This window comes from Platalea leucorodia (genome assembly GCF_965183815.1).
Source record: "Platalea leucorodia genome assembly, chromosome: Z".
Classification (NCBI taxonomy): domain Eukaryota; kingdom Metazoa; phylum Chordata; class Aves; order Pelecaniformes; family Threskiornithidae; genus Platalea; species Platalea leucorodia.
The window spans coordinates 4,492,965-4,512,692 of NC_138858.1; the positions used below are offsets into that span (position 1 = coordinate 4,492,965).

Genomic DNA, 19,728 nt, shown 5'->3' on the forward strand with positions numbered 1-19,728 from the left:
TTTTTTTTAGTAGGTGATCGTGCCATCATCACAACATGTTAACGCTGTGTGTGTATGCAGCGTGACACCCTAAAAACTTTCCGTTTCCTTCCTGGTTTTGTGGGGAAATGGTACCAGGACAAAATGGGGCAGGGCATCACGCAACATGAAACAGAAGTGATTATAACTTACCTAGGAAGTTATCAGAGGTGGAATACCCTCCTTCAGGCCTTTGCATTTATGTGTTTCAGCCACAACTTGCCAAGGACGAGACTTTGCATCATGAGGATCTCCAGGCACAATCTGCCAGTGATCAAAGACACGCTGTGGAAAAGCCAGGCCACCAGTGTTGGATCTCAGGCTGGTGGTAAAACCTAGTGGGAAGGAAAAAACAAAAACGAAAAAGGGCTGAGCCAGCTACAGGAAAAAGTAAAACTGGTTCATTGTGAACTTCTGCATAGGCAAAACTCTAAAAACGCTCTCTGGAACCTGGGTACAGTACTGTTGGGAAACTTTGCAGGTCATTTTTTTAAGCGGTTAAAAATGAGGCCAACTCCAAAGAACTGCAGAAAGACGTTGTGTGACCGAGTAAATTGGCAATCAAAAGGCAAACAAAATTAAATTTAGATAGCTAGAAAAGTATATGGGGAAAATGATGTTACATATGTCTCGGCACCTGAACCGATTGCTACCGCTCAGTTTGAGATCTTAGGGTTATTGTAAGCAGTACGGCAGTTAGTTCAGTGGTCAGAAGCGGTCAAAATGAGAAATGAAGTGCTAGTACCTGTTAGGAAAAGAACAGAAAACAAAACACGATGTCCAGCGAAAGCCTGCACCTTTATTACTAAGTTGTGCAGTTGCGGTTCCTTTATTATAAAAGCAGTTACTGCAGAAAAGGTTCAGAGGAGGGGAATCCAGATGACCGAAGCCCTGAACTGGCTTCCACGCAAAGAACGACGCTTAGCAAGTTAGGACTCTTCGGCATGGAAAGAGCCGCAATGTAGCTGGAAGGACATAGAGGGCTAAAAATTAAGTGATGTGGAGACAAGATGAAGATAAAAATGAGCTCATGCTTGTTTTGATACAAAGGAAGCATCGGCTGAAGCTAGCAGGAGCCAGGTTCAAGAGGCACAAAAGGAGGCGGTGCTTCCCACGTCTGTATCGGTGGACGTCCTTGCCAGCGCTGTGGATGCTGATGTTTTACACTGCGGGGAGGCTGAGTAACTTCATAAAGAAATCCATCGAGGGCTACTAAATCGATCTAGAAACACTTCTGCCCCAGAAGGCCTCTGAAAGTGGTTAGAAAAAAGCAACTGGGGAAGTTTTACACCAGCTTACCTCATTCTTTCTCTTCCCTAAGCGCCCACTTTCAGTCACTGTCATGAACAAGATGCTGGGCTAACTCGACATTTAGGCTGACAGTACAGGAACTTTACATTTAACTGAACGTATATAGGTGTTTCCTTTGCCATTTCCTCATCTTGGATGAGGTGCCATCCCCTTCTCCCATGTATTCAGTCCTGTGAAGAGCCACTGCTTGTGAACAGAGACTTTCCTACTGTAGAACCACTTCTAACCACTAGTTTATAGGAATACTGGTACTTCCCCACATCTTTAGATTGCTGTTTTAGCAAGAGTTCTGTTGAACCCAGCTCAGGGCCGGGTCCTGCCCTGGGGGCACAACAACCCCAGGCACCGCTGCAGGCGTGGGGAGGAGCGGCTGGGAGCTGCCCGGCGGGAAAGGGCCTGGGGGTGCTGGTCGGCAGCCGCTGGACATGAGCCAGCAGGGTGCCCAGGTGGCCAAGAGGGCCAGTGGCACCCTGGCTTGTATCAGGAACGGTGTGGCCAGCAGGAGCAGGGAGGGGATGGTGCCCCTGCGCTGGGCACTGGTGAGGCCGCCCCTCGAATGCTGTGCTCAGCGCTGGGCCCCGCACCCCAAGGCGGCCATGGAGGGGCTGGAGCGTGGCCAGAGCAGGGCAGCGAGGCTGGGGCAGGGGCTGGAGCACAAGGCTGGGGAGGGGCGGCTGGGGGAGCTGGGGGGGCTCAGCCTGGAGAAGAGGAGGCTGAGGGGAGCCCTCATCGCTCCCTGCAACGGCCTGAAAGGAGGCTGGAGCCGGGGGGGTCGGTCTCTGCTCCCCAGGAACAAGCGATGGGATGAGAGGGAACGGCCTCAAGCTGCGCCAGGGGAGGTTTGGGTTGGATATTGGGAAAAATGTCTTCATGGAGAGAGTGGTCAGGCCCTGGCACAGGCTGCCCAGGGCAGGGGTGCAATCATCACAGTCCCTGGAAGCATTCAAAAGATTTGTGGATGTGGTGCTTAGGGACATGGTTTAGAGGTGGGCCTGGCAGTTAGGTTAACGGTTGGACGTGATGATCTCAGAGGTCCTTTCCAACCTTAACGATTCTATGATTCTAAGAGTCAACAGCAGCTCTGGCAAGGAAGCAGAGAGGCATTTCTGCAGAATATGGATGTTAACGTGCTATGTAAGTTGAGACTGAGAGCCCAGCGTTAACACACATCCTACCATGTCTAAGCTTACACTTCTTTTTGTTTTTCCATGTTTGGAAAATGGGTCCCTTTATGAAATTGTTTTAAGTCTAGGGAAACTTGGAGAAGGGAAAAAAACCCAAAGTACTCAAAACCCAGCTGCACAAACCCATGTGTAAATTGTTCTTTTAAGAAGTTAAATTGCCAGTTTAGACTTTAAAAGTTAAGCATCTCTTATTTCATCACTGATTATTTTAGCAGTGACCACACTAACGTACTTTGGCAAAGAAGCCTCCTCCCCAACAAAACATGACATTTCTTGCAGTGTGACCATGTGAGGAGTTCCAAACGCGCCCCGTGAAACTGGTAAACTTTCTGTCATGATGTCAGAGGATAATCTCGAAGTGCGTTTTTAAACAGGGAGGAGGGAAATGGGACGCACAAACCAACCACAACACCAGCGGAAGGACTCTGTACCACGCTGAAAAGCTGAAGGGTCGGGGCAGCAGAAGAAGGCTCAGATTGTTATTTTAAAGGTAGCCTTAAGATTGGCAAGAGGGTGTAATGCCGTTTAAGCTACTCAGGCTGGCACTCTGTCCTTCTTTTAAAGGTTCAGATCGGTACCAGGTTTTCTAGCCTGCTGCCGCTGAAGATCAGTTCTTTCTTCCAGGCTTGCTTCAGAGGAAGACCTTGATTTAAAATGATGGAAACTGAATCTGAAACTGAAAAGTCCTAACCTGCAGAAGCTGCCACATCTTTTTGGCACCCTCTGCTGGCGCGAAAGCCCAACGGAGTAGGCTGCCAGAAAAAGGAGGAGTAAACTATTCGTTCCAAACTGAAGATGCAAAGGGAAAACAGGAAGAAGCTTGGAGCTAATAAAATGGGAATTCTTAAGTCCCTTTCATCCTGCAGAGGTCTTTCTTTAATTGCACGTGGGTAACAAAAAAAGCGTTGTCTTACCAAGTGACTCACTCACAGGTAGGTACGCCCGGACCACAAACACTGGAGTTCCTGCCATTTGGGATTCTTCAAAAACGTGTCCCCTTTTCCTGTTCAGCGCGCCATAGATCCCACCAACCACTTGTCCTGGGCACTATTAAAAAAAAAAAAAAATTATATCAAGTTAGGTAAAAGGGGGAGATCACCAGTTATGAAAACACAGGCAGGCAGCATTAGACAATTAGACAATCCCTCGAGATAGCTCTCTTGATGTTTTTCTCATGACAGCTCCTCACTCAGAGAAATTCCTCTCGTGTAACAAGTGGCTTCACTCTCACCTCCCAGACATCTTTCAGAAGCTCTGCCTGCCTCCTCTGCCTCCCATGACTGTGAAGTTTCCAGTTACCATCTACACTGACTCTACTGGATTGTAGTTTACATACACAACATAAGGCAAAAGTGCATATGCTCAGTGAATTACCTTCATCAATCTTTGGGCGTTAAGAAAGCAGAGTCCTCTAGTGCTTTGTAATAAATGCATTTACCACAGGATGCAAATTTTATACAAACAGGATCTCACCATACCTTATTTTAGAACTTACAACATGACTGCCAAGCACTTTGATAAAAACTGTACTTAAAAAACCACATTTGCTTAGAAACATACCACTAAGGCTGCAAAACTCCCCTGCTTTGTCACGATAAGTCTCACAAGTCACCGGGTGAAAAAATTCTCCATTTTGCTGTTTTGTCCTTACTTGCACTCATCATCTTCAACCCTCATGGCTAAGACATTTTTTAAGCAATCTGAGCTGGTAGATTTCCTGCCCAACACCCAGCACCGTAGTCTGGAATTAATTTTTAAAGTAGCTTTTAAATCTTCCAATTGCTTTTAAGACAGTTAAGACAAATTGGTATGTGAATAGCTGTACTTGGTGATAAATAAATACTTCTAGCATGGAACAGATTTTCCAGGCTCTTTCATGGAAGAATTTAATTTATCAAGAAAATCCAGTTATTCAAAGGACAGAAGTTAATGTTTAAACAGCTCAAAAAAATGCTCATAAAAAAAAAACAAACCTTGCTGCTCTTTCTGGTTATTTAGGATACCCATTGTTTGTTCTCCTGAATGTTTACAGTGACAGAAGGAAAGGAGGGGAAAAAGAAAAAAACCAAATCACAACTTCCCCTAAAGTACTGGCAATTCATCAAGAACAGCATAATTCACCTCCCCACCTACATTTTGCTGTTTCCATTTAACTTTTTTCTAACTTTGGAATGAAAAACCTGCCCTCAAAGTCTTCGCATCACTGATCTAGAGGACATAGAACAGAGCTATCATGGTGTCTCGGGAGAGAATGCGGAAACACGATCTGTTGCATCCCTGTTGTTGGCAGTGCAGTGTTAGGTTTACGGTTGGACTCGATGGTCTTAAGGGTCTTTTCCAACCTAAATGATTCTATGATCTCAAATATAATACCCTGTTGCATACCTGTATTTCTACCAGATAGACGGGCTCCATAAGCCTGGGTTGCGCCGTAAGAGTGAGGCATGCAGAACCCTCCTCGCAGTAGAAATCATTTGCCCACCGCCACGGTGAATAGCATCAGCGTGCAGAGTGACATCGTGGACATCCAAACGAACACCTCTCACGTCCTCCTCACGCAAGATGCCCTGCAGTATTAAAAGGGGAAAAATAACGGTGTGATACTATTCAGGAATTTCTAAGATGTGAACCTTCACTTAGCAGGATTCTGGCCTGATTTAAGTCACTCATGCTGATGCCGAACAGCTATATTCGGACCAAGGCAGCGTACGCTGGACACACAGCAAAGTTCTGCTAGGAAGGACTCAAACACTCCTCCAGCATTTGAGAACTCACACTTGGAACAAACATTAAAATACCCACAGACAACAATGTGTTCATTATATAGGTTGAGTGGCACACGTTCTTCAGTGGGGACAAATTCCAACTAGCCCACTACCCTGCTCTTACCAGCTATTGACAGTTCCTAAAGATTTCACGTGAATAGAGCGCAGATACGTTTCAGTAACACAAGGCACAAGTACAACATACAGAACTACACTTACCTCTTTCGTAGCCCACTGGAAACCAGCAACAACGCTGTCTTTGATTTTATTTAGATACTGGATACCTTTCGTGATGTCAACTAAGATATTTGGACCGGTACCATCAGGTCCAAAGCACCAAATCTTACGAGCCTCAGACACATCCCACTTGTATTTCTCCGCCAGGTAATGCGCACGCTGTTTCAGTTCTGGGCGGGAACTGACTTCCCCTTTGTCTCTGTCCTCTGCCAGGCCATCAGGAGAGGTACGAGCCTTCACATACAGCCTGTTGTGTTTGTTGGGAGATTCAGATAAGCACACCTGGCTTGACGCTTCACCAACTGTCTCACGGTAAGATACAACTGGGTCTGATTTCTGTCAAGTAGATCAAAGACAAAAAATTCCCAAGTACAAAGCTGATCATTTCCACATACCAAACAAATGCCGTTCAATAAACTCTGGCTTCTCCTCCTAAGGCAGTGTGTTAATGCCAGGTTCATTCAGTCATCCAGGCATGCTCTTCTAGCTTCATCAAGAGAAACAACATCTTCAGTAGCGCATCTATGGTTACCATCGTTGTTCAAGTTATTTTTCCTGTTCACTGGATTTTTTTCACATCTCTGTCTTAATTCTAAGCTCTTTCAATGAACTAATAAAGAATTCCTTTTATTACTTATTCGGTTGGTCTCCTAAAAAGCTTCAAATTGCTTTAAGGAAGTTGCTCTAAGGAAACCAACACAACAGATGAAAATGATATTTTCAAAGGTTAATATTTAGTTATACTCCGTACACTGCAGTCCACAAAAATTCTTGAATACCTTAACTGGAATACAAGCATGATCTTCTTCCAGATCTTTAAGGCAAATTTCTAGATGCAGCTCCCCTGATCCAGCAATCATGTGTTCACCAGACTCTTCAATAATACACTAGAAGAGCAAATAGTAGGGAGTAAACATTTTAAGAATGTATTAGTATTAACAGAAACACACACAGACTAAATCAGAAAAATGTCAGATCCCAAAACTGCTCAACCCCAACTATTCAAAAATTTAACAAATTGTCATAGAATCATAGAATCGTTAAGGTTGGAAAGGACCACTGAGATCATCGAGTCCAACCGTTAACCTAGCACTGCCAGGCCCACCACTTCCAGGGACTGTGATTGCACCACTTCCCTGGGCAGCCTGTGCCAGGGCCCTGACAGCCCTTTCGGTGAAGAAGTTTTTCCCAATACCCAACCTAAACCCGCCCTGGCGCAGCTTGAGGCCGTTCCCTCTCGTCCCATCGCTTGTTCCTGGGGAGCAGAGACCGACCCCCCCGCTCCAGCCTCCTTTCAGGCCGTTGCAGAGAGCGATGAGGGCTCCCCTCAGCCTCCTCTTCTCCAGGCTGAGCCCCCCCAGCTCCCCCAGCCGCTCCTCCCCAGCCTTGTGCTCCAGCCCCTGCCCCAGCCTCGCTGCCCTGCTCTGGCCACGCTCCAGCCCCTCCATGGCCTTCCCGCTTCTGGTGGCAGATTCCATGATGTCACTAAATCTCTGCTAATGTGTCCTAGTCCCAGAAAAAGTTTTGAGTAGGGGGATTTAAAGATCCCCTGTAATCCATTAGAATCCAGAAGACAAAATACAGCGCTAAAAGTTTGCATCCTCAGTGATCATATGGATGATGTGGACCCCTAGCCAGAAGCCCTGTCCCGGTTTTCAAGGAGTTAACAGTTTATTAGAGGATTAAATATGTGTACCATCACAAATAAGCTTCTCTTCTGCTAATACTGGACTTGAAAATTATTTCAAATATGATTTATTTATTTCAACATTTGTGGATTTCTGAGGGAAGTGACAAATCTACACAAATCCAAAAAATGCAGATCCTCTTCAAAATACTCAAGTTGATGATCATATTCCAGGTGAATTCTTCAAGACTTAACTCCTTCCTATCAATGTCAGACCAACAGCCCTATATCAGATTCAGCTCTTAGCTCTTTATCTAGTCATGATCTTGGCCACACCTTCAGACAACTGGGAGATGGTTCCATTTTTTACCAGATTTTTGTCCTCCACCTTCAAGGTTGAGAGTGAATCAGAGAGCAGTAACAACATGTCAGCTACCAGGGGACACGTTAGAAGTGTTTGAAAGTAAAGTATCTTGCTATGATTCTGACTCTGACTGAGGAGAAATCATAGGATTCACTAGGAGACAACAATCAAAGCTGCAGGAAGAAGGAGGATAATGAACTCGCTGCTCCATCCATCTCTTATAGAATATCCAAAGGCTGGTACATAACATATTCCTCAACCACATGTTCTCTGAATCTAAAATAAATACAATGTGGTTTCACACACATCAGCATCCAGCATACAAGGACATAAAGCAAGTTTTATGAGTTAGTACCCCAAGGTTTTTCCTTTGCTTTCTTATTTTTTGTAGTACAGACTCTGCTCAACAGTCCCAAATTAGTAATTATCATTACAACACAGAAACTTAATCCAAATCCATTTTAGGCAGTTTTACTTCTCTGTGCACTAGGAGAGCTGTATTTTTGACAGCCTTCAGTAAGCTGGGAGATATTTTTTTTTTACCTGTAGCAGCTTCATCATCAGGTGGCCCCTCATAAAGAAGTTCACGGCGGTATTTTTGTGCTGTTACAGGGGAAGGTAGGTGAATGGTGATCATCTGAAGCAAGGCATCTCCAGCAAGCAGCCAGCGGTGCATCACGGCCTAGGGACCCGAAATTCACATTTGTAATTAAAACTTGTTTAAACAAACATAATAACAGACCCCCAAATAAACCTTCTGGGTAGCACGTAGAAGGCTACACCTAGGGATGCAATGTAAAAAGTCATGACAGCCATTTAAAATTTCCCTGTGACTACTTAAATCTTGTTAAAGGCTACGAGTAAAACACTTATCTAGAACAAGCAATTTGAACATAACTGTATGTTTGAATTACTGAAAACCAGCACTCCTTACATTCTTTTATTCCTTGGGCTAGTGACTTACATTTCAACAGAAAGGTTAGGATTCTTGGATTATATTAAGCTCCTGAAATAAAACACGACTGTCCTTCTCTGCTTAATTAAAATTTTATGGCTGTGTCTTCCATATATGGAAGATAAAAATAAACCCAAATGTTTTATTAAATCTCTGGCCATTTGCCACAGTGATGTGGTTGGATTTCCCTTCTCCAGTGATTATTTCAAGAAGTTTCCATATGTATCCCCTGGGCCCCCTTTTCATGTGGGTTTTAACATACCTGAGCAGAACACGAGATAGCACAGGAACTGGACAGTTTCTTAAAGTCTCTGCTCTTAACATTCAGTGCTGCATAGGAAGTGATCGCATGCTTTCAGACATTACTCTTCAAAAGGCTGACTGGAATTCAGCAGTTGAATATACTGGAATTTGTGAGAGCCAACCAGAAACCGTGTTTCTGATTACACAGCCACAGCATACATGTGCGCAACAGATGCTGTGTATTAGCATGGCATTTACACCTTGAGAAGGGGGAGGGAGGCAGTTCTGGTGATTTTTTTCATGTATGAAGTAAAAATTTCCTCCCTTTTCTTAAATCAAAACAGGTACAACTTTTGTATGCTGCAACACACTTAAGTCCTGTTCTCTCTCTAGCAAATTCAGTGCAAGGCATTACCAAGCACCCAATTTCAAATCATGACATTCCTGATGCACAAATTAACCACTGACCAGATTATAAAAAGACAACTAAGGTAAGATTCTGTGGATTTTAGAAAGATCTAAAAGACTGTTCTCTTTACACAGCTCAAGGGTAAGAAATGCTACCACATTGGCAATTCTAATGAAGTAGAAAGGTCGAATTACCTTAAGAAGGGGTTTTCCCTCTTTATCTCGATCTTCAACGTCTAGCTTGACATCAAGTTGCTCTATCAGTTTGGCTACCTCTTCCTTCTTAAAATTCATAATGGCATCAAAGATCTGGAACAAGTTTATAGCGACTGGAGTAAGTAATATCACAGAGACAGGTTTTGCTTACCATTTATCTTAAACATGTTGTATGTCTGCAAACCCTCTTGTTTCTCTGTTCTGGGCTTCTGTTTGAGAAACTATTTGTGAGGACCATACAGCTCAAGATTCACAAATTATATCAAATGTTTCTAATTCCAAAGGAAATTCCAAATTCCTATCAGAGGAGGTTCACACACAGGACACAGAAATCTTTAATCTAATGATTAATCTAGTGATATGCAGAACATGTTATTTCAGTGAATAGACCATTCAGATTTGCTGCTTTCTACTTCTGTCCCACCTTTTGCACATTGCTCTTATACTGCAGAATTTTTCTAGTCTCTGCAGGAAGTACAGACCTACTTTATAAGCAGGATGGCTTTTCTAAGAGCTAACCTGCTAAACTAAAAAAAGTCTCCCCTTACGCCCTTGCAATCAAATAAAGACAAAATATTGCTCTACCTTAAAGACAGGATCCGGAACTAGCTGGCAAAATGTCCTTGGCAACTTCTTTCCATCTGGGCTAGTGGCTGATTTGCTGAATTTTCCAGTTGCTGCATCAAAATAACTAAAGAAGATGTTTATCTTTACTCATCCAGTTTGAACTTGAGGAGTACCCGCTTTTCCTGCAAATTTCCACTTAGTTATTTTTAAAAGAAAACTTTGGAAAGTTTCACATTTAAGCAGAGATTAAAATAGCAGAAGAGTGGCTAATCCTTATTTGAATGCAGCAATAACTGTTAGATGTTTGGGGAGGCAAAGGATGGCTTTTCGTTAGTTCAGGTTTTGGAGGTTTTTTTACTACACTTAAAAACACTGACTTCAACGTTCATTTTTAGGCTTTTACAGGGAACGAGGCACTGTAAGCAAACCCGTTGCCAAGAATTCTTGCTCCACCCTGTTATCTGCAACTGCCTTTTGAAGCCTTGCTAAAATCATTTAAATACCGTACAAGATAAATCTTGGAGTACCCTATGAACTAAATGAGTCAAGGTAAGTTAATTTATTATAAGGCATCATAAGACAAGCAAATATATTGAGCTTTCACACATATATAAAGCATTCAGTTAACAGCAAGTTGTGTACTCATCTAAAAGGAAATTAACTCCATTGTTTATAAGATATAATTTAAGGTTCATTAAATTCACAGAAATACTCATTGGTATCAAAAGACTGGATTTGGTCCATAATCTTGTGTTGTGTATTAATTTTACCTATGCAGTTCAATAAAAGCATTTATGTTCTGAAGTTCTGAGAGTGAATCTTCTCTCTTTGCTCTTATGCAGCAGGTTATCAGAACTCACCCTAGAAGGTACATACAGCATATCTGCATCACGAGCAACTGCCTTTCTCAGGTACATAAATACTTTTGTTCTAAGAGTTACGAACTCAGGCCTCTAACTAGCTTTCTAAGCTGCCTATGAAAGCTTAGTTTTACAAAAGCACAAACTCAACATGCACTGGTATGCGTCATCCTTAGAGTGTCACTGTGGTATCTAAGCATGTATCTACATTTATTCCGTGCGTACTGTGTTACTTACTGAGGACCCCAGAGTTTTTTCATCATCTCTTCCACCTTCTTTGAACACTCAACTGCAGGGAGTTGTGTGTTTTCACCTCTGGCAGCAAATTTGGTTACGTACATCTTAGCAAACGGCTTCAGAGTAAATGCCCAGCCATGCAAACCAGAGCCAAACCCAATAAGACCGATAACGGGATCGATCTTTAAAAGGGGGAAAAAAGTGAATGCATTTCACAAAACACTGGTTTGAAATGTATGAATTACTTTCAACGACCGGTAGGATCACTAAAGATGTCAAATATTTTCTGAAACACAGAGCAAGGAAATATTTCCCCTAAAATGGGTCTATTGAATATTACTTTGAAGCAAGAACCTTACTGTGTCCCACACAGTGGAAGTATTTATCACAAAGGCTAAAATAAAAACTTTAGAAATACATTTGTAAAGTGCTAAGTAGGATCTGGAGGATTATGACTTTGTAAAGAATATTAACTGAATTGTTAGTGAACTTTCTCTGGAAATTAAAATATAGGTGGCTCATTCCTACCACACAGATGAAAACTCATCTGACTTAAGAATGACTGAGATTCATGGAATATAAGAATCAGAATATAATCCGAGCCGAGAGTCCTTTGTTGCAATAAATAGATGAAGCTGCAGTCAATTTTAGCCATAAAACAAACTAGTACGGGATGACCACATTTAAACAAAGGGAACCAGGTCTGAAAACTCTGGTGAGAAGGTTTGTCTTGTAGCTATCTGGTGGAAAAAATAATGTCTGACACAGCCTGATTCTGAGAATTCCTTACTCTAACAGCTGGCCCACCAGGGAAGGCTTGCAGTTGACTTTGGTTTTTTATTTTAAAATTCTCAGTTGCAATATAGGAAACACTATTTGTCTTTCTACTTTCAAACCATCCTTCCAGAGACATCCAGGATATTATGACACAGTAACTTGTAGAATAACAGAGACCTACATCTTCAGACCAGAAAAGAGCAAATTAAATGTCTTCTCAGTCAGGAATAGCAGAAAGGCCATGTTTCTTGTCATGTAAGTGACATAAGCAGCAAAGTCAGGCACAGAAAACTAATCTTCTGGCTTCTGGTCCTTTGCCTTAAATTTCAAACCACAGCTTCCCTTCAGCAGTTTGCCCCAGGCAAATGTCTGACATTTGATGTCTGAAAGACACTGAGCAACTAGCTTGAGGTTACACATTTTGTTAGTGAGAAAGTATCACTAGAGGATGATCTGCTTTGTGAATTCTCTCCTAGTTGCTTTTGCTCCCCAGTTGGCTGGTCTGAAATAATATTCCCAAAAGTATGAAACAGTGGGGGTAGAAGGAGACTGAAGAACAGTTCCTTCAGGTTGGCCAGAGATCTGAACTGCCATAAATGTATGCAATTGTTTCATATCAAGGCTGGTATTCTCCAAAATAGGATTTCAAATACAGCAAAGTATTAAAGTTTTCTTTACCATAATATTACCCATTGGTCCAGTTTCACCCTCTCTGTAGGTGGAAATGTTCCTCAGGCTCCAGCTGCAATTCCAGCAAAGCACAATCCATTGTGTTAATCATCAGTACTGGTTTGATACGTTCCACAATAGCCTGCCGCAGAACAGTCTCTGTCTGTACACAAACCCCTTAAAAAATATAAGCACAATTAAAACATGCATTGTATATATGGGCAAGATCTGTAATCTACTTTGCACAGTGGTAACTGGGAAAGTCAAACTGGGAATCTGGTGGTAGTCTCGATGCTCCTTGAAACCGTCATTACTCAGTTGCAGGTATCGCTTCATTTTCTAACTGAAGGAGAAGAAGAATGACAGGCAGCTCCACTCCCTAGGATTTTACTGAAAGGTTGACTTTATTTCCTCAGTTACTCTACATTCAACCCACAAGCTGGATACAAAGTGTCTATAATCCTCTAAGATACAGGAAAGGCCATGGGCTAAGACTGCAAATCAGAATTCATACCGTTGGAAGTTAAACCTTCAGAGAAAGAAGCTTCTTCCGTCAGTGATGACTTTTTTTTTCTTAAGAGAAAGCAAATAAAATACACTGAGATCTTTCTAATTAGAAGAGCATGCTTACCTGAAACACAGTCAACCACAACAAGGGCATCATCACTGACACGGAGAGCTGCTGTAACTTCAGAGGACAAATCAACATGTCCAGGGGAGTCAATTAAGTTAATAAGAAAACCTGAACCATCCCTACACTGTTTGATGAAGGCCAAGTCGTTGTCTGAGAGTTCATAATACATGGAAATTGCCCTGTAAGAGAAGAAAATTAATTTTAATGATTTAATAACGTTTCATAATTTGCTCATTTTCAAATCTGCATTGGTCAGGCAACTATACCTGCTCTATTACAGCGCCAGTATTTCTGGATGTACTTAAAGGAAAAAACACAGGAAGACTTCAATATTTCAATTTCTAAAGTTCTTAGGACCTAAAATTCTGCTTTGCGTGTAATTAAGTTTTACTCTTATTGAAAATCAGCACCTCAAGACAGCAGTCACAGCATAATATCACTGTCAGACACTTGTAGAGTCATGCTCCAAATCACTCTACAACTTGTTAAATTTGCAGTTGCAGACGTCAAAGACAGAGGTAATAATAACAAGACACAGCCCACCAGAGTGGCTTGGAGGAACAGGGTATTAGTCTGTAAGCAATCCAACCAAAATGAAGGTTGCTACTAAGAACCTTTCTGAAACCATCTTTCTCCATAGTGAGAAGCAGGTAAGAGTGGTCGCTAGATATCACTTAAAAGCTCTACTTAAAAGCTCTACTGCAATATTGCCCAGATTGCACTCTGAAGACTATGAACTTCTGCACAGCCTGATTCACATGTCAACTTAAAAAAGATCTGACAAGATGCAAGGCTTTGAGCAGACCATTTTTCTGTCTTCAAACTAAAATGAAAGAAAAAAAAGAGCCGGATACAAACAAATCCGTACGTAGATTTGAGTGCGATGCATCTTTCTTGCTCATCTTTCTGTGTGTCTGTGAATTGCATTTCTCCTGCTCTGGCTGAAGCAATGATGTCCGCTTTACACACCAAGGAGTCTGTTAAGGTTGATTTGCCATGATCAACATGAGCAATCACAGACATATTCCTAATATTGGACTTCTTGTCCATGATTGCTTGGATCTGGTCTACTGTGAAATTCACCTGGATGGGGGAGAAAAAAAAAAGAAAACCAGTTATTGCTTCAGTTTAAAGTATACAAATGTCTATGTGACATTTTAAACTTTTGCTGTTTCTTATTAAATTCACAATCTAAAGAAGAAATGAAGCTGTTCATACTTTTAAGCTTAGTATTCCAAACAGTTGTTCACATTTTTGGTATGTTTTCGTAAGTACGAAGAGTGGAGGCATAACTTAAAATACAGCTCAGATTTCATATTGCAAAATGTCAACTGCCACAAAAAGGAGGAATCCACCTGCGGAGACAGAACAGCTCATCCCTGACAAATGTTACAGGAGGGTTAGCGCACAACAACTGCAAGCTGCAGCTCTCATCAGAGCTTCCACACACATCCTTCTCCTCTCCTCCCACCGCTGCCCCTCACTTTGCCAAGTCTTCCTCCCACACCTGCTCTCCATCTCCCAGGGCTTTTCAGGTGAGCCACTCTTCCTGGCTTTGAGAAGAGGCTGGGTCTTCTCCTTTTGTAGCCAATATACCAGCTCTAGAAACTGGTGGTCCAGCTCAGTCAAAGCTCTCTTTAAAGACTTTACTAGCCAAGTGCAAAATTTTTAGAGCCCGTCTCACAAATGATATCCCAGAAAGAAATTTGTCTTATTTCTATAATTCTTCTGCCTTTTGCTAAGGACAATTCTCCTCCTTCAATTTGCAGAAAAAAATCCAAAACTTGACCCTCAGGAGCCCTGGTAATTATCTATTAACCACATGACAACTCAGCAAAGGAAGATGAGATCTTACTAATCTCAGCCTGTCTCTTTCTGTAAGGAGAGTTGCCTGTAGGTCACAGGAGGGCAGTTAATGTGCTTATTCTTGCAAATCCCTTTAATGCAAGAAGTGCTTCATAGGGACATGGAAAAAGACAGAATTGGGAGGAAAAAATGATGGGGAATATTAAACAAGCAAACACAAAAAACACACACCACATCAGTAGTTTATACTCGTTGCTCAAGTGAAGAAAAATATCCCATAAGAAACACTTAAATAGGTTCCTCATCTGCGTTTGGGTTGCAAATGACACAGAAATAATGAAACATGCATTTCCATTGCTACCCCAACAAAGGTTTCTAACATAGTCCGGGTCTTAATGAGTGCAACTGAACACAGGGAACCTGCCTTCTTGCAAGGATATTAATTAAAAAAGCCCCACGGCCCAGCTCAATATATAATTATATGTAGGAGGCAAAACAGTGGGTTTTTTCACATGAACAGATACACTTCTGATATATATCTTATTACTGCATATTCTCATCCTAACTTCAGATCTTCATTTCAACTTTGTCATTATACATTTTCTCAAGAAAATGGTTCTTATTAAAAACAGAAATACTTTTAATTAAAATAGCTAGGTGCTTTTTAGAGGTGAGAAATATCCAAAATAACCAGCAGTCTGGCCTCTTCCTCACAAAATGTATTACTTCCCCACTCTCTTTTACAATTGTAGTTTCTTTCCTACCTCAAAGTCTGCAATGGAGAAAACAACCAACCCACTCCTTTTTTTTTCTGCTAAAGAAAATTTAGTACAAACAAGAAAATCTTTAGAGCATGCTTATGGTTTTGTCAGTGATCCACCTCAAATGAGGGCACTTCATTTCTCAATTTGTTCTGTTAGGTTATTCTTCAGTTTAATAAAAACCAATGATATTTCTTTTCTAGAATGTTCTAGGGTGTCCTGGCATCCAAAGTCTCCCTCACAGCAAAATTTACACACCTCTTCTGAGACCCTGAAATATTTCTTTCTTCTCTTTCTTTTCCATTTAGAGAAAACAGCACCACTACTTTTCTTTTCTACTGTTATCATTTTCCCTGTTTTTAAATTGTGCCATGCTAAAAAAAAGAAAATCAGTACTCTTAGCGAGAACTAAGTATAGTGCTAGAGCTTTGCTATGTACACTTATTTCATAATGTAAATAAACACTTAAGTGTTGAGAAGTATACCTACATGCTCTTTGTATTTGCTAATTATACACTTTTTTAATGGAACAAGTGAAGTTTACTCCTGACAAATATTTAACTAGCACAGATATCACGTTTTGAACTGAAACCTGTATTTTTTCCATTGTCTCCAAGTTTCCAATACATTTATATACACAGGCTACATTGGGGCAAGGAGCAGAGATGACCATAGCAGTTTATTTCTTCCTCATATTTTAAGCATACAGGCCTCCTATGCATGTCCATTTATGTTAATACCAAATGCAAACTTCATGCACATATTCCTCTGACAGGACTGGATGTTCTCCTATGGACTGTTGAAGCTATTCATAAAATCTGAGAAAGGATGGTATTGGAGTTGTAAGAATCTTGATTTGTGCCTAAAAACAATGGAGCCTTACTCTCCAGCTGGGATAATCATGTCCCACTGTTAGAAAAGTAGAATGAAAATAGTTACACGGAATGACCATTATAGAAGACAGTGATGTAAAATGTTATTTTATGGACTTAGTTGCTTGGTGTTTCAAGAAGTCATTAATATACTATTATCACTTTGTGGTGGAGCTGGAGCAACTTGGGTTTGAGATGGAAAAGAACCGCTAAGTCATGGTGAAGGAGAGCCGAGAAGCACAGTGAGAGAAAGGCAGGGTCAGACAGTACTGGGGTGGGAGGTGGGGGGTAAGGCAAAGACAGGGGGAATCTACAACCAAGTTTAAGGGGTGAGACAGACCCAAAGCTCTACAATGTCAGACCTCAAAAGAAGTCAGCACAGGCAAGGAGGTGAAGAGGCAGGCCTCCGTAAGCGACCTCAAAGCTCCTGCTGACAAGGCTCATGACAAGCCAATGCCCACGGCATCAACATATTATTATTTCAAACTTTCCATCCTTTGCTCAAGTACAAGACTGCATCCCTTCCCAGAAACTGAAGGTCTGGTGTCTGAGATATTACTGCATTAGTACTTTCTGCCAGGACTACGACAATACAGTACACCTGGGCGTGAAGCTTTCAGCCTGTAGGAAGTTCTGAGAGCCAAGTTTAGGTAAGTGCCACTCCTTTGTTATTGTTTGGTTCATCCCTTGGCCTAAATGAGTATTTATAAGAGCATAACACTGCTAGCTCACTTTTAATTCACTTTGTTATATCATAGTAGCTGCTATTGTTAATAGACCTGGGTAAACCATTCTTAAGTTTCTGCTAATTAGCTTGTTAATAAAATATGGTATATTAGAAAAGGTAAAGAGCTCAATTCAAGCATTAATATTAATGTCTTACCAGGCCATCTGGCAGGAACTTCAGGATTACGTATTAATAAATACGACCCACTTCCAAACATTTTATTTACCACTTCATTTACACAAACGCCAAAACAGAATTTACCACATGCGCTGTTCTATAAGAGAGAGAGGCACTGGCATCGCAGTATTTTTGGTCATAAATACAACTGAAAACACAAAGCCAGTTAAAGATTAATAGCAATTTTAAGTGTTTTTCATTGAAGAACTGTTACAGAGTTTCTGTTCTGCTGTGATAGGCAGCAACCAGATCAAAGTTACCTGGCTATGAAATGCTTGCTGCAGAGGGTTAAGGCCTTCCATGTGCAACAGCAAGCAAAAAGCAAAGGAGATGACAGCAGTATTTGTGGTAGGGAGAAACATCACTGCTTTATTACAAGCAGAACATGACTTTTGCCAAAACCCTCAAGTTTCACGGCCACGACAGCCAGACAACGACCTTGCTCTTTTTAACTACTGCATTACATCATTTGGGTAGTGCACACTGCAGTGCTGCTTATCCCTGGCTATCAGTAACGCCTCCGGAGTAGACTGCCTTCCTCTTCTGCAGGGCATCTCTTTCTCTTAAAGATGTTCAAATTCTTATTGTAATGAACCATTACGTAGCTTCAATTCTGAAATACGTATTCTAAAAACAAAGAAAAATGGAAACACTTACTGAAGCTGCACAGGTAACTAGAATGTCCATTTCAGTAAACAATAATATTTATACAATGAAAGACTACAAGAACTAAGAAGGGGGGGGGGGGGGGGAAGGAAAGGGTCCCAATAGCATTAATCATCAAGAAATGCAAAGATGTACAAGCATTTGTTTATCACAGAAAGTAGGCTAGTAAATTCTGATTCACTAGAATAAACAGAGACTCAAAACAGGTGAAACGCATTACCAGAACCGCAGTGATTTAAAACAATGGGGCAGGCTTGCTAAGGGGAAAAATAAATTAAAAACGAAACAACACAACCCACCCTGCAGTGTTTCTAACAGATCGATTTCCCTGAGAAAACGCTGATGATCTGGTTCAGGTCAGACCATCCTTCCTCACGATCAGCGCAGTGCAGCCCTGTATAATACATATACGCACACATATGCATAGCCTTTTCCAAGCCTCACTGGAAGCAATCTCCTCTCCTTATAAACACCGATGATCAGGATTTAACCCCAAAGCTTACACTTGAATCCACAACACCTGTTGGTGGGCAAAACGTGGAGAAACGTTGCTACCTGTGACCTACACTGAGACGGTGCACTCCCCACACCTGCAAAAGGAGGAGAAAGAAAAGCAGCGGCACCCTCCCTACCCGTGCACCTTCTAATAAGAGAGTTTGGGAGGGGATAAAAACAAATAAATAAGCTCAGCGGTGCCCGAGTCCCACAGCCAGGCAGAAAGGGACGCGCCCAGGACACCAGCCGCCGCCTCCCGGGACTCCTGTCAGCACCGGGAGGGCGGGAACCACCTCCCCGCTCCTCGACCAGACCCCAGGGCTGACAGAAAATGAGGGGGAAAACTCCTGAAAAGTGCCATGCTCCGGCGAGGGCCGGCGGGGCTGCTCCGACCCGCCGCCCCTGACAGGCAGCGCTGTGACAGGCACGGCGGGGAAGATGGCCGCCCGCCGCGCCCCCCGCCCCGTCCCCGGCGGCTGCCCGCCGGCTCAGAGCACCGCTGCGGGTCGGTGGCACCGCGCCGGGCCTGGCCTCCTCCCCGCGGGAGCACTCACCGTGGTGGCGGCTGGCCCCGGATCCCACCCGCCGCCGCCGCCGCCGCCTCGGCCGGGCTGCGGGAGGCGGGAACGAGCCGCGATCAGCTGCCGCCGCGCTGAGGCATCGCCGCTCCTCCCGCCCGGCGCCCCTCGGCTCGGCCGGCGCCCGCGGCGTGCTGCGGGGCGGGCGGCCTCCCTCCCCTCACGGCGGCGGGGCCGGGGGCTGCCTGCCCCGCCCGGCCGCCGCCCGCTCCCGCTGCGGCCGCTCCTCCCCGGGGCTCTTTCCCAACGACCCGCGGCCATCCCGAGGGTCTCCCGCTTGCTTTGAACAGGTAGGCAGGCTCGGTGCCGTAACCCCTTACTAGTTACTTCTAAACACCGGTTAAATGACTGATCGGTTCCCTGTTGAAACGCGAGGATGACATCGCGTCCCTTTAAAAATAACGTGCTGTCATGAAAGACACTAAGGTAATAACAGCACTTCATGTTTTTTTAATACAGACTTTCACCCGAAAATGTCTTTGAGAAATATTAGGTAATTAAACTGTCAAGCGCAGAGTGAGCGCGTGAACGTCTTCACTGAAAGCACCGACTTCTGGCATCAAACTAAAGGAAA

At 42.9% G+C, this 19,728-nt stretch overlaps 1 protein-coding gene across 1 annotated transcript; it reads right to left on the reverse strand.

Moving 5' to 3' along the window:
- Nucleotides 1-160: 160 nt before the first annotated feature.
- Nucleotides 161-18,102, reverse strand: LOC309602064 (elongation factor 2-like; the record flags this gene model as incomplete). The annotated part of the gene is given in 17 exon segments (XM_082335369.1): nt 161-186; nt 189-353; nt 3,428-3,560; nt 4,899-4,954; nt 4,957-5,080; nt 5,498-5,851; nt 6,295-6,402; nt 7,513-7,574; nt 8,050-8,188; nt 9,308-9,421; nt 9,914-10,019; nt 10,993-11,174; nt 12,448-12,496; nt 12,498-12,615; nt 13,070-13,251; nt 13,941-14,155; nt 18,073-18,102. Coding segments are annotated over 17 exon segments (2,163 nt in total).
- Between the last annotated feature and the right edge of the window lie 1,626 nt (nt 18,103-19,728).